Raw genomic sequence first — 21,481 nt, forward strand, 5'->3', positions numbered from 1 at the left:
ACTCTATCGAATTCGTCTAGCAGGGCTATGGCAGTATGATGGTACATACAAAGGATGGGGTTTCGCACCATGTACGTCCCATTGAGTTGGTTTAAAACCAACTGAGAGTCCCCTTTCACCAATAACTGGCGGATACCACCCTTCTTGTCAATATTCAAACCCATAATCAGAGCTTTGTATTCTGCCATATTATTGGTAAAATTCACCCCGAGATAAGCTGCTAACTTCATGACCACGCGTCGTCGGGGGTCTCGGATGACAACTCCTACACTTCCTTTTTTGCATGGACCCCTGGACGCCCCATCAAAGTACAAGGTGTACGTCCATAAAGGGTTTACATATCCCGCCATCCGGAACTCTACTCGTAATTATGGTAATCGAAATTCAGTATATTCAACGGGTGGACTGTAGGCTCCATCCCTCCATCATCATTGAATTCAACACGGATGCTCGTCAAAATTTGTAGGCAGTGATGGTAGAAGACCTTGATTTCCCAAATAAATATCCCGCCTTCTTGCTCAATCACCTTGTATCCTTTGCTCCACCAAATGAGCTTTCCCTGATGATACCTCTGTTCCAAATATGGGTGTTCTAAATAAGGGATCAGACGACCCATCAACCTCTATCACGATTTCCTTGCAGACGTTTGATCGATCTTGCCTAGACCTGCAAGGCAGTCATAGCATTAGTGCAATCAGAAGTAATAAGGTTTAATCTTATTAAGATTAACCTTATTTTTAAATTCTATCCCCTCAAGGTCAGCTAACAACACTGTAGATTTATTCTTTCCTATCCTAACGATCTTATAGGGCCCATCCCATTTGGGTTCTAGCTTGCCTGGGAATAATTCACGTCGGGCGTCATAATACAGAACAAGTTGTCCTTTCTTGAAGGTGTATTTCTTGGCTTTGAGGTCGTGTAGCTTCTTCATTCGGCGCTTCGCCACTTCTTGGTGCAATAAGCTCTGCAACTTAAGCTCATCTGAATGTGCCAGTGTCGTCAAGCACTCAAAAAGTGCATCTTCATCGCTCAAAGAATGATTGATGGCAAACCGAATAGTCGGCAGCTCAATTTCTAGAGGCAAGACACACTCCTCCCCATATACTAACTTGAACGGGGTATGGCCAGTGGCTCGTTTGAAAGTCGTATTATAGGCCCACACTGCCACGCATAACTTTTTATCCCAATCTCGTTTCTTTTCCGACACAATTTTGGACAGGATGCCCACAAGCTGCTTGTTGGTGCTTTCGACTTGCCCATTGGCTTGCGGATTATATGGGGTTGTCTTGTTATGCTTGATGTTCCACAACTCTGTCAAACCCTTAATCACCTTAATCAGGAAATGGGTTCCGCGGTCCGACACTAATTCTTTCGGCGGACCAAACCGGCATATTATCTGCTCTAAAAGGAAACTAGCAGTTTCTTTAGCATCATCTTTCCTTGTTGCACGTGCTTCTGACCACTTTGTGAAGTAGTCAGTTGCTACAATGATGTACCGCTTTTGCGTAGTCGATGACGGAGTAATAGGTCCCACAAAGTCTATTCCCCACTTCTCAAATGGAAGTATCGCCATAATAGGGGTGAGTGGTCGTTTCCTATTCTCTCGCCTATCATGCCGTTGGCAAATATCACATCGCTTAACATACGCAAACGCATCCTGGAAGATGGCAGGCCACCAATAACCTGCTCTTAAAGCCTTTTGTGCTGTAAGCCGTCCAGCAAAATGGCCGCCGCAAGCAGAATCATGGCACTCTTCCAAAATGAATGGCACCTCGTCAGGCATCACACACCGGCGATAGATATCATCAACCCCTTGCCGATATAATGTACCTGCGATCAAGGCAAACTTTAACGCTTGCTGCTTAATTTTCCTCTTCTCAGCTTTAGATAATTCGGATCCCGCCTCTCCCATGGATAAATAATGCGTTATTGCAGCATACCAGGAGGGAATAGATGCCGTATCTATTTTAAATAACAACTCCATGTCACTACCTTCAGCCACCACAGATTCTTTCGGCTCCCCAAAGTCCACAAGACATTCCACGATGCCTTGCAACCTTGGTGGCTTACTCTTGATTTCATAATCAAATTCCTGTAAAGTGATCAACCACTTTGCTAGACGATCAGGCGGTTGTAGCTTATTCATCAATAGTCGAAGTCCCTCCGCCTTCGTATAAAGCACGACTTTCTCATAGAGAATATAATGCCTGAATTTCTTGGTCCCAAAGACCATCGCTAGACACAGCTTCTCCATGTAGGTATAATTGATCTTGGATACCCCTAGCTTCCGACTGGCAAAAGCAATCGGGTGGTACCACTTCTCTTCCCAAATTTGGGCTAAACAGCAGCTGATACTATACATCGTGGCTGCTGAAAATATATAGAATACCTCACCTCTTTTAGGTGCTTTTAAAACGGGCGCTCTTGCTAGCTCTTGCTTCACATCCTCGAATGCTACCTTACAAGGGTCACCCCATACAAACGAACAGCTAAAGGACAATAAATTTGTAAGCGGCAACGTTCTTTCTGCTAAGGCATTGATGAATCTACGGTAGTAACCAACCGAAGACAGGAAGCTATGAACCTCTTTTGGAGTGCGTGGTGGTCCCATGGCAACTATAACTTTGACCTTCTCGGGGTCTGTCGCAATTCCTACCGAACTGACCACATGACCCAGCAATAGCCCATAAGGTACTCCAAAAGCACACTTCCGTGGGTTTAGGGCGATGCAAAATTGTCTACAGCGCTCAAAGCATTTTCTCAAAATGATCAACTGCCTTTCTCTCACGGTGGAGGCCCCTAAGTCATCAATAAACACCCTCAACTCTTTAGGGGATATGTCACCGAATGTCTTATCTGCTGTTCGTTGCCACAAACCAGGCGCATTGCATAAACCAAAGGCCATCACATGGTACGCAAAAGTACCAAATACAGTAATGAAAGTTGTTTTCAACTTGTCCTCTTCTGCAATTGCCATCTGGTTATATCTTGCAAAGCAATCCATAAACGAATATATCTCCCTACCCGCCAATTGATCCAAAATTTGGTCAATAAATGGCAGCGGGTAGTAGTCCTTAACTGTCTGCTTATTCAGCTCTCTAAAGTCTACACATAAACGGATCTGATCATTCTTCTTCTTTCTAATCACAACTGGCGAACACCATTCTGTGTGTTGCACATGAAAAATCAAACCCGCTTCTCGAAGCTTCTGTAACTCTTCAAACAGCCCGTCCCTCAATTCGAAAGGCATACGCCTTACTTTCTGTCGTACAGGACGACTGCCCTCTTTCAACGGAATTGTGTGCACAGCAAGACTAGGAGGAATGCCTCTCAACTCATCATAACTCCAGGCAAAGATATCACGGAATTCCTGGATCAAGGTCACATAGTCCTCTCTCTCTGCTGAGTTGAGCATAGAACCTAATTTGATTGGCCGCGAATCATCAGGTGTACCAAGGTCTAGCTCGATAACATCTGCATCTCTTATACGATCTTGGCCCTCTATCGGCTCATTCAAAGTGACCTGATAGATGTCCTCCGTGGTGGATCCCTCTTTGGACTCATCACTTGATGATGTCTCACTGGCAGATAAATCTTCTAGTGTCTCCAATTCTGTAGAAGATAGAGGAGCTCTCTCACTCTGCGGGGACTCAGGATAAGTATCAACCACCACACGTTGGGCACCTCTGCCGAATATCAGTCGACCAGCAGGTATATCTACTTGGCAATCCGCTTGTAAGATCCAAGGTCGTCCAAGCAATACTTGGTAACTTGGCCGCCCTGCAAAACGAATCACCCTGAAGTCCAACATGCATTCTACATTTGCAACAGTAACATGGACCTTAGTAATGCAGCCTTCCAGCTGTCTCAAACTATCATCTGCCATTCTGAGAATTGTGGAGGTATCTTTTTGAATCGCAAGACTCAACCTTTCCATCAGTTCAGAACTCATAATGTTAACAGATGATCCCGTGTCGACAATGGCATAATCTACTAATATCCCATCGACATAAGCTGCAACCCTTGGGCAATGCTTCTCAGCATGCTCAAACCAGTCATCACCAACTCGCGCAATACCCAAAGGTTCTACAATATACCCGGTACGTAGGATCTTTCTAAATTCCTTGCGTACTCCTGGGGAAAGCTTAATAAGCTGTAAGAGGTTCACATCCGGCTTGACTTCACAAAGAGAGCTCGCCAAATCGAATTCATGATAGTTTGATAGAGCTCGCTTTTCACGCCAAACCATCCGCTCTTTAGGTCGCTGAACTGGCTTTATTGCCTCTTTCTTAACTTTCACCTTCTTCTTTGGTGGTTCCTTATCGGCTTTACTTTCTACAGGCTTCAAAGGTCCCCCTTCCATGGAAGGATCCAAAACTTGTGTTCCTTTGTCGCCTTGTTTAGGGTTTCCGTCGACAGGCTTATCTTTGTCGGCTTCTCTACTCTTTTGACCTCTTGTAAGGACAGCTCGCAGATTAGAGGTTTCAGCATCATTAACGCATACAGCCTCAATCAAACTAACCCCACTACCACTTGGTAGCTTCTCCACTGTAGTCTTTGGTCGTTGAAGTATTTGTTTAGGCCCATCTTCTCGCTGGGAATCATTTCCTTGGGCACGATGATTAACAGGCCCTGGTTGCCGACTTCCTCGCTGGAGGGAACTAATCTTACTCCAGCAAGTAGCTGCTAAATGGCCAGATTTTCCACAAATGTCGCACTTAACATTTGGGCAATTCCTTGGATAATGCTGCCCGCCACACCATTTGCAACTAAACCTCGAAGGTGCACCCTCCTCTGGGTATCTACTTCCTATCAAATTTTGTTGTTTTTTAAGGAAGTTGACATCAACGGCTATTTGTCGATACTGCTTCGTAATCATGTCAGTATAATGCTTCATCATGTCCTTAACCTCGCCAAGAACATTGGAAGAACTCGACTCATAGCCTTGGTCATTACCATGTCGTTCAATCGGCCTAACAATTCAATTAGGCACATGTTGTTGAGTCACAGGCATGGTGTTAGAATTGACCGCCTGGCCTCCACCACTTGAAGCCATTTGACTGCCCGTAGGCATCGACATGCTAGGGGGAGCTGGTAATAAAGGGACATTCTGTATCATGTTCCCTCTCCCATTAGGGTTAGCCATCGCTATCCCTTGACCACTACTGCCATTGGTCATTGCCACATTGTTTCCCAATACTAAACCCATATTCGAATTGCCGCGAGAAGCATAGGCTGCTTGTAGTCGGGATTCCACCTCTTGTGCTCGTGTAATGGCAGTGTCTATATCCCCCAAGGGGACACTACTCAACTGCAATTGGATATTAAAGTCCAAACCATGTAGGAAATATTGCAATTGGGCAGCTGCGGGGATAGGAATAGAGGTGTCCAACTTACGGAAAACCTCTTTTATCTTCTTCGCATGAGCACGAATATCCTCGTGTGGTTCTTGGCGGGTCACGTTGAGTACACGCAACCAATATTTCCCACCCCTTTCAGGGGCAAACTCCCTTCGAAAAGCTCCATAAAATGCATTAATGTTCAATATGGTTCCGGCTTCTAAACCATGATACCATATAGCGGCTCTTCCTTTGAGAGTCATATTGAAGAACATCATTAAATGTCCTTCTTCTTGGATACGACAGTTAAACATCAGCTTTTGAAACTCCCTAATGTGGAGTTCCGCATCTTCCTCAACTAACCCATTAAAAATGGGTAGTGGGTAACCTAGAGCCGACAAATCCGTCGTTCCTGCTGGAATTGCAATAGGCTGCGCTATGACGAGGATTGGATTTGCACTAGGAATAGGGGCCGGTGGGGTTACACTTCCCGTACTTGACGTGGACTGGCTTATAGAAGGAAGGGGAGCGCTAGAGCTTCCGCCTTCTCCTAACTTACTGCTTGTGGTCCTAAGACCACTAGATCCACTCCCTCGTAAGGGTTCAGCACCGCTACGCTTAGGGGAATATCTCCCAAAAATTCCAGCACGTCGCCTAGCTCTTTCGTCTCTTTCTTGCTTTTGGATTTCTGCTAGACGATGCTTATCAATAAATAACGGATCAATCTCAGTATCCTTTGGCATAAACTGTTAGTTGGTCCTTAAACAACCAGGATTCGAGAACTGCCACTTTTAAGCAGCTCCCGGCAGACGCACCACTGATGGACCAAAAAACGGGCCGGCACTGGCTCATGCACTAGCCGGACCTCGTCACTACGCACAAGACAACCCCTCGGCCTCGCGGCCAGGAGCGTCTATCAAAATCTCTGCCTTCCTAAACATTGCGTTTGTACTACGTTGTAGTCCAACTGATCCTAGCCCACTACTCCTCAGAGGGAGTCCCTTTCACATAGCCAAAAGGCTCGAATCACATACACATGGGGTTCCTCCTACGGCTGAATGCCGTCAACCCTCTGCGACTCTCCTACACCTTGGGGATTGGCCCCTCGATGCGTCGCTCAACATTTAGACATTTCGCACAAACGTCGCTCAAGGTACCCAATAAGCATGTCCAGGAATGTACCATTGTCCTTACTTGATTTTCCCTTTAGGATCCCACGACTAGCCTACATCATGGGTATCTCACTGCCTCTCAACGTAGGTCATGTTCCAAAAACAATTGCAATGCATGTCCAGGAGCTGATGACTGATACTTTTAAATTCTTTTCATGCTCTATGCATTTGGGAGATGTCTAGTGTTCAAACATTTAGCAAAACAGTATCGTGCACAAGTGCAAATCATTCTTTTAATGGTTTCCAACTACCGTTCGTGCTTCGTTGCATGGGCCTAGCACCGAGGTGATCCTCGTGCTACTAAGCTCTTAATTTTAATTATCCTCCGTCCTAAATGCTATGCATAGAAATCAGCAACTTCCCCATCATCTTCACACGGCATTTAGACATATTTCACCTCCTCTACCCTTCCCCGTTTAAATAGTGCATCATTAGATGGATTTATAGGGTATTTTGACATCATTTTATGTGGAAAAAACAGAAAAAGACACACTAGAACAAGAAGGTGGGGTTGAACTGAGGCAAATCCTCATGCTTCAGTCCCCACAAACATTCACAAACATTGCTATTATTTATCCTTCTTTTTCGGAACCCAAAATACATTTTTTCCCTATTTTTTAGGGTTTTTCTTATATTTTCTTATATTTTCCCTTATTTTCTTGCATTATTTAATTACTGAAAATTCAAAACAGGTTATGGGCTGTGGCCCTTAGTTCCTTCTTACAGAAAAATGAAAGTTTAGTTGATGTTCCTATTTACTTTCCCATTTTTATGCCAAAAAACCCTCATTTTCCCTTTTTTTCATGTTTTACGTGTTTTAGCATATTATCTTGAACCACAAAATGCATATTTCTTTGGTTTTTTGATTATGACCAGCAAGAACTCATAGAAAACAGTAACATGAACAATTCTTATCCCACATGAACAATATTTCATCCATCAAAAGCCATAAAAGCTCAATTTTCCTTTGAAAATTTTAAATTACCGCTTATTTGCGTGTTTCGGGTTTCACGTCCATGGCTGTAGATTTGGAAATCAGTAGCACTTCATGTCCAGCATAATCACCAATCACTATTTCCAGCCCGTAGAGCAATCCGATCCATGCCGGACAAGCCTCCACCATTCTTTCTTCTTCCTTCTTCTTCCCACATGAACTTGCCTTTAGAAGAGAGAGAGGGAGGAGAGAGAAAGACTGAAATCAGAATTCTCCAAAGAGGGCATCATTGCGCAAGCGAAGGGCGGCGATAGAGTCTGCATCCAGAGGGGAATGAGTGGCAATGATCATTGGGGGGGGTTGTTTGCAGGCTGGAGATGGCATGATCAACATTGAGGGCGCATTTTTCGGACGTGATGGCGCCATCTCCTCCTCCTTTCTCTCTCCACGATTTGCATCTAACATTTCATGTGACTTTTAATCTTGGGCTCCCAAGAGTCACTTACTCATTTGGGCCAAATTTTGTCCACCCCTTCGTATCTTGACCGGTTTCTTGGCCATTTCCCCGTCCGAACTCGGAATCGAGCTCTGAAAAATCCTGGGCGTCCGACTTAGCATCCCGCATTGGCCAGTAGCTCGTGTCAACTTGCACGACTGTCTGAAAAATTATGAAAAATCAACAAGTGTCGCTCGGGCGCCTTTAAAGCACATTGGCGCTTAAAATCGTCCTAGATCGAGCCGCCGCCTTTGACAGTGAATATTTTTCCCTCGATATTCATAATTTTTAGCTATTTTTAAGCACTTCCCGTCACCTAAATTCCGCTCTCAACAAGTGAGACCTCCCACCCTTATATAGACATAGAATTAGGGTTAGGGTTAGGGTTTGCGCCCCTTTTGCGTTTAGGGTTTCCACAACTGTGAATTAGGGCTTGCACCCTCTTTGGGCATCCTACCCACATAGTGGGCTTTAGGCCGGTCAATCCTTGAAACATGCTTGAACCTTAGCCTAAATAGACCAAGCCTACACTATTCTAATCATAATTACATGTGCGCAACCCACGCAACACATGCGGGTGCGACAAATACAACTACGGGTGATAAATACAATGTGCACGGGAGTGAGCCCGGCTCTCACAAAATAATACAACCATGATAGTCTGATGATGTCCATGAGTGAAAAGTAATACACAAGTGCCCAAAGTAATACAATGAAGCTCCACAAAATAGTAATCCACTAACAAATAGTATCTAGCACTTGCGCTTTCTACAGCCTTCTCAAAATACCGTTAACATTATTTCCCCCCTAGACGAGTGCCAGTCCCATGGCACTCACGTCGTAGGTAGCATGCTGTAGCTTGCACCGAAGACGCGGAATGCTGGGAACAGTCCTAATCAAGTAGTAGTCCTGATGGAGAAGAAATGGATGTGGCTGATGAAGAACGGTGGTTGTTGAAGATGAGGATGTTGCCTGCTGCGGGTGGTACAAATGATGTTGCTCAAATTGTGGTAGATGGTGAGACTGATGGTGTTGCTGGTGACAAATCTTGTAAAAGTTGGCAATTCTGAAGATACACTTGACTGTTGATCCTTCTGATGAATAGAACTTGAATGGTCATTGGAAAATGGAATAGAGGTCGTAGAAGATGGGAGATGCAATGTTGATGTAGAAATGATGCGCATGATTCTCCACAACTCGAATACCTGCAAAGTAAAACCTCACGTGCAGTCACTCCCTAGGGGAAAAGTGCGAGTCTTCTGATCGTGCACAGGACATATGATGATGTTGGTTTGGGAGATGGGTCGAACTCCAGGCAAACCTAAAGTGTTGTCCCACACTTGAGGACCCAAAACTGTGAATAGGTTATGGTGCAAATACTATAGTGTGTGCACGTGCATACATAGTCTAATACATAGGTAGAAGACTTCTGCATGGGTGCTTCTGTTGATGATGATGCTCGATGATGAGGAAGCAAGGGAGCTTGATCTGATGAAGATGGAAAGAATGGTAGGTACTGAGAAAAAAAAAGGTTGTTGTTGAAGATGCAAGGGAGACACCTAAGTGGGATAGATAAAGGAATTCTTGAAGCACATGGTTCTCCACTGGATCAACCACATGTGGTAGGTGACCTGAGGTGATGTGGTGTTACTGAGATAAATGAAGTAGAAATGAAAAGTGCACGTGACTCAGGGAGACAGGTCTAACCTAGGCGAGCCGAGACTCCCTAGGTATGTCCTGACCTTGATGTGCCCTAAGCAAATGTGTGTGGAAATGGAAAAAGGGCTAGGGGGTTAGAGACGGAGCCAGCCGACCAAAGCCACTGGACGCATCCATCTTGAGGACCCCTAGGTGCAGTGCAGTGCATGTGAGTGCATATATATATATTTCTTTTTTTTCTTTTTTGCTTTCTCTTTTTTTTTTCTTTTTCCATCATGTGATGCACAAGGGAGTCACTCCTCAGGAAGTGGCTGCAAGGTAAGTGAAAGACACCCTTTGCTCAAAAGATATGGCTTAAGAAAGGTTCGGAGATAAATGGGTGATTTTGGATAAAAAGGATGGGTACACCGAGCAAATCTGCTATCCACCATATCCTCAAGCAAGACTATGCAGTAAGAGGGGAATAATACAGCTCGAAGAAGAAGTCTTGCCATGGGAATACGGTCAATCCCTGTGTTGATGTCGAAGAATAAGGGTGGCAGGCCATCCAAATTCGCTGATGTCCTTCTTGTGCAAACTTTTGAACTAGTGGTAGTCTCATCCGGTTGTAGCTTCTCTACACTAGAAGTGACTGTAATTTCTTCATTCTGTCTACCATGTTCCAACATGTTTATCTGGGCTTGCATGGTTTGTAAAGTGGTCATGAGCATCTGAAAATCTCCTGGACCAATCACCGATTGTTTTCCTTGAGTCTTTCCCTTTCCTTTGTCAGAATCTCCAGGTTTCCTAGCAACGTCTTCTTCAACTTCGTGTGGAGCGGAGGCTTCCTTCCCTCTCATGTCCTTAATGGATGATTCCTGTATGGTTGTGGCTTGATTCTCCTTTTCCTTGTGGAGAGCTTCCCCCAAGTGTTGTGCATTCTCTAGCGACTCCTCGATCGCTACGTGGTGCTCTGTCTTAAATTTTCCTTTCTTACTCTTTTTTTTACCCATATTCTTTAGTGAACTCTCAACACTTGGCTCTTGTTCCTCCCTTGGTCATTTGTCCTTTAGTTGACCCATCTCAACAACTGCAGGTGTCACCTGAAAGGGCTCGGAGAGTCCCAAGGCTGTGGTGATGACCTTACTGAGTACACCACCGTAATTTATCATGCATATCTTGGCCTCAGTAGTGGTGAGTCTCCCTTCAGAAGTTTTAGGAAGAGTCTCATGTGCCTTGGCAAGGGATTCACAAATGTGATCCATCCAAAACTTATTTAAATCCTCATCAAGTATCCTGTCTGATAAGATATCTTCCATGAAGCCCTTGGGTATTCTCCCTGCACGAGTGCTGGTTTTGTTGTAGGTAAACAAATGGTGAAACACCTATGCAGTGGCTCTAAGATCCAACTCCTCAATGGCAGAGAACAATAGACCACCAGTAGTAACATTAGGCTTACCCTCCCACCTTTGATCCACTAGATGAGTTTTACTAGCTTTACCATGCCCTCTTGACCCTTGACAAAGACCTAAGGCTTGTTCTATCAGCTTAGAAGTAAGTGCTACCTCCCCAACTTTTTGCTCTTTTTCATCCCAGTAGCTCATCCTACTTGTTTTAGTCTTAGGATCGTAGTTTTGAACAAAGTTGTAGCAATTGGCAAAGTGAATAGGCCCATTGGTTGCTCTAATATAGTCGGTTAGCCCACATTTAGCCACCAACTCCCCAATTTTAGGATACCTGTTGACAATATTCTCCAAGTTGGTAAGTTGACGAAACTTCAAGGCCCCAAAACTCCATATGCTGGTCTCTAGACCAAACTCCTTGCATTGCTCCATAGTGAATACTCCCCTGTCCTCATAATGATGATCCTTGATAGCCACCAATGTCGACATTGTAGACATTTCAAACTGTGAACCTGTCATCTGCTTAATCAAAAGATAAGACCACATCTTGAGAAATTTCTAGCTAACCATCACACAAAATATAAAAGTCAAACTATACCTTTGCCTTTTTATAAAAATAATGCCAAAATGGATTGCCAATTGCCCTCCTGCAACAAAAAGACCTAGCAAGCTTCCTAGCTTGCAGGGGTAAGTGACAAAGGATGGAAAAGATGACAGGGCAACACAAAAAGGAAAAAGAAAAAGAAGATGAAGTATGGACAAAGAAAATGGAAAGACAACTAGGTGGATGGGGAAAATGAAGGAAGGATGGACATCCACCAAGTGTAAAAGTTGGGGTTATACTCCAATTCCGCAAATGTATCAAGGTCAAATGGGCACATAGCCAAACCACACAAATAAGTGGTCATATCTGTGAGGAGACATGGACCAGCAAAGCGACTAGCCACATGTACTTCTTCCGCCGTTAGAATTTTATTAAACAGGGGATGGTGTTGCAAATTGGAAGGCACTTCTAGGTTACGAGCCAAAATGATGGCATGGAGTGAAACAGGAGAATGATATGTAGGATCAGACCGAAGGTTACTAATGGCACGCCGTTGCTCGGCAGTGGTCATCAAACGACTGCCAGCCTGAGTAATCTCAAGCTGATGGTTATACCAGAGGCGTAAGAAAAGACTAGAAGTGGTTTGTTTGGTGGTAAGAGCTGCAAGCTCGGTGGAATCAACACATTTGGTCACTGGAGCATAAGAAGAGATTAATCGGGAGGACTGGAGACGCTTCTGAGGAAGAGTCTTGACGTACTCAGCCTGCACCAAGAGACTTTTGAGGAAGAGATGTTCATGCTCCTCCCACGTGGGATTCCATCGAGTAGCAAGTTCAAGTGCCTCATTGTCGGCAAGGCCGAGGTCAATCATAGCAAACAATTTCACAAAGGTGGTAAACATAGAATCGAATTGGAGTAACCAACTAGCGTCGGAGGAGTTGTCCTTCGTGGCCAAGTCCGCAGCCATGCCACTAAGAGAGCAGCAAATGAGCAGAGGTTTTAGACCAGAAGGGGGATCAAGAGCGGTGGAACTAATCTGAAGATGAGGTGCAACCGGGTCCCTGCGTTCATGTTGGAGTTTAGCTTGGGTCACCACAACTGGGCCTATAAGACCTTACGTGCTATTGCCTGACCATCAAAATGTCCGCCAGCAATGCCACCATGGGCTTCCTGAAGCACACGCTCCATGTCATGTTCACAAACACATCGTCGAAGAAGACTGTCATGCCCTAGTCGATAAAGTTGACCATCAATCATCTGGTAGGGTCGGGTCTTAATCAACAAGCGAGTGAGACGAGCTTTCTCAATGGGCCGTTCAGGAATTCCATTCTCTAAAATAGCAACAATATCATCGGCCCAATGAGGTGTAAGATCAGCCTTGAACAGTTGGGCCTCCTGTTGAAGGCGTAATAAATGGGCACTTGATACCAATACTTAAAGCAAGAGGTTCAAATTTAGAATGTGAGTAAAACAAGTAGGAGTGAAGCTTAAGGCATAGGTTAAGAGACTATGGGTGGGAATGTCAGTGAGAGTTAAGAGAGGACGAGTGAGTAGGGATGAGTGAGAGATGAGTGTGAAGTAAGTGGGGGATTAGTGAGAGAGGAGTATGAGTGAGGGGTGATTGGTGCAAGTGATAATTAGGGTTTGTGAGGGATTAGGGTTGGGGTGGTACTAGTGAGTGATAAGAGGTGGTGCGAATGAGTGTGACCTAGATGGTGCGAATGAGGTGGTGCGAATGTGAATGACCTAGGTGGTGCAAATGAGTGTGACCTAGGTGGTGCGAATGAGGTGGTGCGAATGAGTATGACCTAGGTGGTGCGAATGCGAATGACCTAGGTGGTGCGAATGAGTGTGAGCTAGGTGGTGCGAATGAGGTGGCGCGAATGAGTATGACCTAGGTGGTGCGAATGAGGTGGTGCAAATGCGAATGAGGTGGTGCGAATGCAAATGAGGTGGTGCGAATGAGTGTGACCTAGGTGGTGCAAATGAGTGTGACCTAGGTGGTGCGAATGAGATGGTGCAAATGCGAATGACCTAGGTGGTGCGAATGAGTATGACCTAGGTGGTGCGAATGAGTATGACCTAGTGCAAATGAGGTGGTGCGAGTTGTAAGATTGTGCAAACCCTAGGCGGTTCAAGGATGGTGGTGCGAGTAAGTGAGGTGGTGCGAGTTGATGTGTTAGAGCAAGGGCGAGAAAAAAAAAGAGAAAAAAAATATATATATATCTCTTTCCTATTCCCCTACCGACCCTTCTGGCCGACTTCCCTACTTATTCTCGTTAATCCGCTTCTCCTTCTCAACTGCTTCCACTTCCCTTCTCTCCTAGTCTTCTTCCTCAACTTCTCATATTCTCCTACGCTTCCTCTTCTTCGTACTCTTATCTTCTTCTATCCCCTTCTTCTTATTCTTCTTATTCACCTTCTTCTTCTTACTCTTGGAACACTTCTCTTCTTCTATCCCCTTCACCTTCTACTTACACCTCTTTTTCCCTTCATCTACCTCACCTTCTTCCCCTCTTTCTTCCACTTCTCTTATTCTTCTTCCTCACTCCTTCTTACTTTCTTCTTCTCTTGTTTTTCTATCCTCCTCTTCTTCTTCTTCTATTCTTCTTCTCTTCTTCTTACTCTTCTTCTTCTAGCTCTCTTCCTCACTAGCTCTTGCCCTTCCTTTTTCTCTATTTCACCCTTTTTTTCATCTATCTCTTCTTCTTCCCAACCATCTTCTATCTACTTCTTCTTGGCCTTCTTTGCTTTCTCCTTTCTCTACCTCACAAGCCAAGAACTTTAGAAGACGAGTACAAAGGCAAGCAGTATATTTGGTTAGATCTCAACCATAAACATGTATGACCAATGACAAAAGCAAGAACGATGAACCCTCATCTCCCAACGTTCCCACACAAGATGTCCAACAACAAGAAGAGCGCTTTGAGTTTTGAGTTTTGAGTTTTGAGTTTTGTGTTTTCTTGTGTTTTTGTGTTTTTGAGTTTATGGTTCGAATATCCTATTCCAACCACAATCCAACAAACCGGTTCCTTCCGATTTGGCCCTTCCTAACCTAGCCGCATGGGTTTCGGAAGCTAGCCACAAATGCGGACGATCGGAACCACATCGATCCTATCCACGCCCATGCACAAGCCTCCTATTCCGCCACACGGTGGGAGTGTGAGAACCTCAGCGGTTGCACCATCCTAAGTCTCGGCAACAGAACCAAAATGTTGAGGCAAACGCACCAATAGTTGGGACTTTGGACAGACTTCTATTCTTTCAGAAGCTGCAACTCACGTTGGCGACAATCTCTCATCTTGTCTCTCATGCTCTGCTCTAACTAACCAAGCATTCTCCTCTCCAACCCAAGGAAGCAAGAACACAAGACTAGCTCGAGTTGTAGTGAACTCACCTAACTTACCTTTTAAAGGCTCGAAGATAGTTCCACGACCACGATCAACACGATTCGATGTCGTCGCTCCTTCGCATCCACCACCAAGCACACCAATGAGTCGAAGAGCTAGTAGAGACGACGAGAAAAGCAAGAAGACGATGAAGAGCTTCACCTTCCCTCAGTCCCTCGCTCAACACACCTCTCACTCTCTCCCTCTCAGTCACTCTCAACACAATGGAAGCAAGATGATAGAATGGAAAGATTGAATGGTTGCACTAACAGAGCTTCCGCAGCATGAATGTGCCAAAGGGGGTGAATACAACTGAGACCTCCCACCCTTATATAGACATAGAATTAGGGTTAGGGTTAGGGTTTGCGCCCCTTTTGCGTTTAGGGTTAGGGTTAGGGTTTGCGCCCCTTTTGTGTTTAGGGTTTCCACAACTGTGAATTAGGGTTTGCACCCTCTTTGGGCATCCTACCCACATAGTGGGGTTTAGGCCGGTCAATCCTTGAAACATGCTTGAACCTTAGCCTAAATAGACCAAGCCTACACTATTCTAATCACAATTACATGTGTGCAACCCATGCAACACATGCGGGTGCGACAAATACAACTACAGGTAATAAATACAATGTGCACGGGAGTGAGCCCGGCTCTCACAAAATAATACAACCATGATAGTCTGATGATGTCCATGAGTGAAAAGTAATACACAAGTGCCCAAAGTAATACAATGAAGCTCCACAAAATAGTAATCCACTAAAAAATAGTATCCAGCACTTGCGCTTTCTGCAGCCTTCTCAAAATACCGTTACCAAAGCCACAAACCATAGGTTGAAACATCAATAAATACACCATAAGCTAAAGTATCCATGGATACATAAGATGAGCATACAAACATATCTTTGAAAATCTTCTTCATCTCTCCTTTCTCAAATTTTATAGCCAATGATTGCCCTATTTCTACAAAACAAATCTTATTAACTTTTTGAAAGACCAAATTCTTCTTATACATCTCATTAAAAGCTTTGCATTCCCTACTTCCATGATCAGTGCTATCACACTAAATACACCTGTGTACAAGATCTCTCCTAAAAGCGGAGCATGGGAAGGACTAACTCACTTTGAATCTTCCTTCACAGATAGTTTAAATTTGAAATCCCTCATATCTTTAACCAATTCATGAATAAGATCTTTAACTAACTCACTTTGAATCTTCCTTCAAAGATAGTTTCAATTTGAAATCCCTCATATCTTTAACCAATTCATGAATAAGATATTCTTTACTTGAAGTAGGAGTAGGCATGGTAGGCTATCATCTTGGTGGTGGTGTAGGTCACGAGAAGGAGAAACCACACACTATGGAGCCATCAACTACTCATGCCTTCATTTCCTCTTTACAAGCTTTGAAACAGATTCTTGAACATTAGCCCAATCAGCCTTTAATCCATTTTTCATTGAATTATCTTCTAAGAACTTCTCTGACTGGAGTAGTGAATTTGCAACTTGTAAGAAGTGTAGAACCTTCTCATGAAGTGGAAGCAACTACTCAATTGCACTAAGCTAGTCACATCTCTATTCAAATTCCCTCTGCAACTCAGTAATAATAGTTAAACCCTTTGTTGCTTCATGCCCATTCGAAGAATGAGCATTTTGTCATGCAATTTGCATATTCTAGGAAAAAATCATATTTTAAAGCCTTCTTGAAATTTTCCCATTCCTTCCATGGATCCTGTATAAGGTCTGGGCTCAATTCCATAGCTCATAAGTAACAACTTTGCTAAAGTAGTGTGACATCTCATTGACTGTCACATTCACAAACTCTAGTTTCTCTTGATAAACTTGAAGGAATTTTGAAATATATCTTCCATCAAACCTCTTCATCTCGATGTACTAACTACTTGAATCACCCTTGATACAGCTTCTTTATGCTTTATGGTTTCATAGGTCCACATAAAATGGAGGATTTCATGCATCATATGAATATCTATAGTATTGAAGCTGCTTTCCCTATTCTTGAGATGGCTTTCGCTTCAAGGTCACTATCACCCATCTTGCTGAAATTTTGATGCAACTATTCACGTCGAGTTCACCAAAATGTCGGGGGGTAGTGTGTTTAATTGCAATCCACAAGGGACCAGTTTTAGCAAGATAGAAGAGAGCGTGAGAGGGGAAGCAAGGATGATGCCAATAAACCCTCTATAATATAAGGACATAATATACATTGTAGAAGGAATCAAGTACCTTGCCATCATACTTAGAATGAGTCACCTCTCTACCTAACAAACCCTTTACTATATAAGAACATAGTATATAATGTAGAAGAAATCAAGTACCTTGCAATCCGACTTACAATGAGTCCCCTTCTGGGCAAGAAGCAACTCAACCTGATTAAAGCCTTCATAGGATCAATACCCTTGAATCAATCTCTAATGTATTTTGCCTAGGCTCTCCAATTGATAAGCTTAGCTCTATTTATGCCTATCCTAATGATTATTTGGTTATGTGCCTAAGAAGCTAAAAGCCTCATACTTTACCAAACTATTATTGTGTAAGCATAAGTGTTGCTAACTTTTGTTCCTTGCCGCGATTCCTTGTAATGTCTTGAAACATCTAATGACCTCAAATGCAAACTGAGAGGTCTATGAGATTCATGAAATCAATGTGTATTATTGTGTTTCTAATCGTCATTTGCAATATGAAATTGTGATAGAAGATTCTAAGCTTTTTCTTCTAATCATCACATATGATTTGCAAGTACTCCACTTTGGTATTTTCAAACCATCTGGACTTGAACTAGTTTGGGAAAAATGCATTTCACACACACTTACTCTTTTATCTTCAAGTTCTGTGGGTTTCTATGGATTTCAACCATGCTCTTTTTGATTCTCATCATGGGTTTACAAATAATAGATACAGAGCTTCCTACCCACATTTAGACATGGGAAATTCAATCAGCAGATTTCTTAGCCTCATATCTTGTGTAGACAATCACATGGGCCACATACAAAAATGATAGGAAATAAGAAAAATCACATGATTTGAAGAAAACTAATAGGCAAACCAACACATAACATGACATGAAGTTGAAAGGGTATGGAAAAACACATAAATGCTTTGTGGAATGGAAAAGCTCCTAAGCTATGGGTCATGCACAAACACATGAAACATTACACACACAAGAGATGCTAATGATCACAACTAAAACCATACTTTATGATGTTCCTTTGGGGTTCTTTGCAAGTGGATGTGTAGCATCATGACATATTTCCTCTCTAAACTTGCACATCCTCTAGATGGGCCAAATCTATCCATATTCATTGTGTCTAGACTTTGCACATAGAGTGTATTCTTCAGTAGTTGTATATTGATCATTTTGTTGCTTGCATCTTCTCTTTCTTTCATTCCACTCAGGGCCAAAATTGAGTTCTCTGTCCATGTACTCCCTCCTAGGTCATAAGGTAAACCATCATCCATACCATATCCTATAGTCTCTTAATCTATTATCCGTTCTTGTTTGGGAAAACCCTATAGGGCATCTCATTGTCTGCATCTTGCTCCTCCTTAGTCCCTTTATCTTGCATATAGTCCTCCTCAAAAAAATCATTCAACACATCAATAACCCTCATAATCTCTTCAAGTATGTTATCCTCTTGTATCTCTGGCCCTATCATAACATCATTCAATGCATCATCAACCCTCATAATCTCTTCAAGTATGTCATCCTCTTGTATCTCTGGCTCTATCATAACATCATTCATAAATCCTGCATCTCATTGCCCAATGAATCTAGTAGCTTATCCACAAGTTTCTCAAGTGGCTCATAACAACTAATCAACCTTGCAACCATTTTGCTCAATTGAATCAACACATAACTTGATTGGTTGAAACTTTTCAATGCTTTACAACCCTTCTTATTGAAATAAATTAGCAAGTATATCTATTTGCTAAGAATTCTTAGCCTTTGAGTTTGTCTTTGAATTACTTTGGCTATAATCTCTTTTGGCTTGTTATTTTCAATCTCCTAGATCTCCTCGTACTCAAATAATTAAGCAAGAAACCCTATTTGCTTATATACTTTAGCCTCTAACTTATATTGTTGCATAAAATTAGCATACTCATGATTCTTATCCTGCAAGAAATAAGATTTCTCATATACTTTAGTTTTTTGCATGCTCAAATCATCTAAAAACCTACAAAAGAGGCTATATTTTCATCCTTTTCTCTTTTCTCTTGTTAAATTGCATGGCAACTTTGAGCATATCCACATTAGACATACCAAACCCTATTAAAAAATCATTGTTGCAAGGAGATAATAGATTTTTCCCTCTTGTCATACCATATTCATTTCCAGGACAGTGGTACCCATAAAAATTTTGGCTCCTTTGGCATGGATAACAGGGAATTCTACAAGATATCCCTATTTCTGTGATGTTTCTCACACACAATCATAAATTACACTACTCTCATTCCATCCTTGCTCTTGATTCAAGTGTAGGTGGATCCATTGTCTACATCACTTTAGTTTCCATCCTTGCCTCAATAATATATGGCTACCCCAGTATGATCAGATAGGAGCATGAATCCTGTATGAAGAAATTATGATTATTTGATACATCCCTTATGGATACTCCCATGTTCAAACATGCAACATAAAGCTCACTTGCAATGTTATTGGAGTCTCTTATCCACCATTCATGATTCATGTCTACAGTCCACTTCCCACTTTCATATACACTGTGAACCATAACATTGATCTCAGATCCATGATCAATCAATGCAACACAAGTGGTTTGTCTCTCTCCAATCTTCACACCTTTTCGGTAGTTGCCTATGCCCAAGGATTCCTAGATGTGTGACTTCTAGGAACTATCATAGGTGTATCATCCTTTGTGCTCTAAATAGGCATACTCTCCAAGATCTTTCTGTATGCAATATTGCCAATTTATACATATGCAACATCATCTTTTGTAGGAAACTCTTCAAATATACAAACATCATGCATAATAGTCTTTGCAAAAACCTCAGTTTCTTTGTGATACATAGGTCTTGGGTAGGCTCACCCATATATTGTCACTTTCTCTTGATTATATCAATGATTTCCTCTTGGAATTATCTTCTAGCACAATGCGCAAGATCTCATCTAAAGTAAACTCTACCTTGTTTTGAAGGATCCTATCTTCTAATACTTTCTTTAGATTAATGTAATTCTCAATATCCAAAAGAATCTTGTAGCTTAGTTTTTTCTTCACTCTAGAGTATTGATTCTTTGTCTTCTATGCATCATCCATCTTCTGTTGCTTAGATCCAAGTTTAGAAGGCTATGAGACAAGCTCACCCCCTCCAGTCCAAAAGATAAGAGAAACAATTTAAATCCAAAAAGCACAAAATGTATCTTCTTGGGTTATAGTGATGAGAAAAAGGTTTACAAATTGTATGACCGAGGCAAAGAAAATCATAGCAAGCTGTGATGTGGCATTCAAGGAGTAGCCACATATAGTATATAGAAGTTCTTCCGCTTTATCATTCAACAAAGAAGTAGTCCACTATGAACTTATCCCTAGAGCTATCCCTACCCTTAAGGAGGAGGAAGCATCATCTCCAATGATGAAAAAAAGTTCACTAGCAATCACACCACCAAAAAAGCCATTGTTGTAATTGGTGAAGCAGTTGTATAAGCGTAGTAATCCTATGCCTACTAGAGTTGAGAAAAAGGTAGATGAACTAAGGAGGTTTGTGAGAATAGAGGAGCAAAGAAAAGCTTATGCTCACAGTCAATATGGCCTTGATGGCTGAGATTATGAGAGAAGTAAAGGAACCAATAGAATTGGAAGAAGCACTTGCTAATCCAACATCATGGAGAGTACCTAGGCAAGCTGAGTATGATAACATAACGAAGAGGGGAAGGGCAAGAAGCGAGCTTTTTGAGTGAGCATTTAAGCGAGCCTTTCTGGGCAACCTCCATTTCTTGTTCCACATATTCCACTTATTCCTCCTATTCTCTTGTGCACATATATCAAGCACCACTACTGCCCCTATTGCCACCACCATCATCGCCACCACCATCGCCACCACATTGCCACCGCCACCGCCACTACCACCGCCACCGCCGCTGTCATTAGCACCTCCACTGATGCTATCATTACCACCTCCACTGCTTTCACCACTACCGTCCCCTCCCATGTTTCTCCCCCCATGTTAATTAAGGTCTCTCTCTGTCTCTCTCTCTCTATCCCCCATCTTCCACCAATTATTCTCTCTCTATTTTCTCTCCTCCCCATCTCTCACTCTCTCACTCTCTCACTCTCTCACTCAGCAACTTCTCGCTTCTACCTCTCTTACACTCACCTTCTCTCTAGCTTGCTCTCTCTCTCCTTGTGTTGCTCACAAATACATATACACCCACTCTCTCTCTATCCCTCTTTCCTTTCCCTCTCTCTCTTACTCAAATATAGCAACTAACTAAAGCAATGAATGAATATTAGATTAGAGAGCACTAGATCAAATAAGCAACTCCTCTCTTTCTCCCCCTCTTACACACACACACACACACTCTGTGTGTGTGTGTGTGTGTA

The 21,481-nt window shown here is 42.8% G+C and overlaps 1 protein-coding gene across 1 annotated transcript in view; it reads right to left on the reverse strand.

Moving 5' to 3' along the window:
- Positions 1 to 21,089, reverse strand: part of LOC148016200 (transmembrane protein, putative (DUF2358)) — a 71,359-nt gene extending 50,270 nt beyond the window's left edge. Inside the window, exons 1-3 of the mRNA XM_087663884.1 lie at positions 20,931 to 21,089; positions 12,655 to 12,921; positions 11,936 to 12,562 (exon numbers count right to left, since the gene is read on the reverse strand). Coding sequence (XP_087520010.1) covers positions 11,936 to 12,562; positions 12,655 to 12,921; positions 20,931 to 21,089 — 1,053 coding nt within the window. The remainder of the gene's footprint in view (positions 1 to 11,935; positions 12,563 to 12,654; positions 12,922 to 20,930) is intronic.
- Between the last annotated feature and the right edge of the window lie 392 nt (positions 21,090 to 21,481).

Source organism: Lygodium microphyllum, chromosome 23 (assembly GCF_053477565.2).
Source record: "Lygodium microphyllum isolate KBCC chromosome 23, Lygodium_microphyllum_v1.1.10, whole genome shotgun sequence".
Classification (NCBI taxonomy): Eukaryota; Viridiplantae; Streptophyta; class Polypodiopsida; order Schizaeales; family Lygodiaceae; genus Lygodium; species Lygodium microphyllum.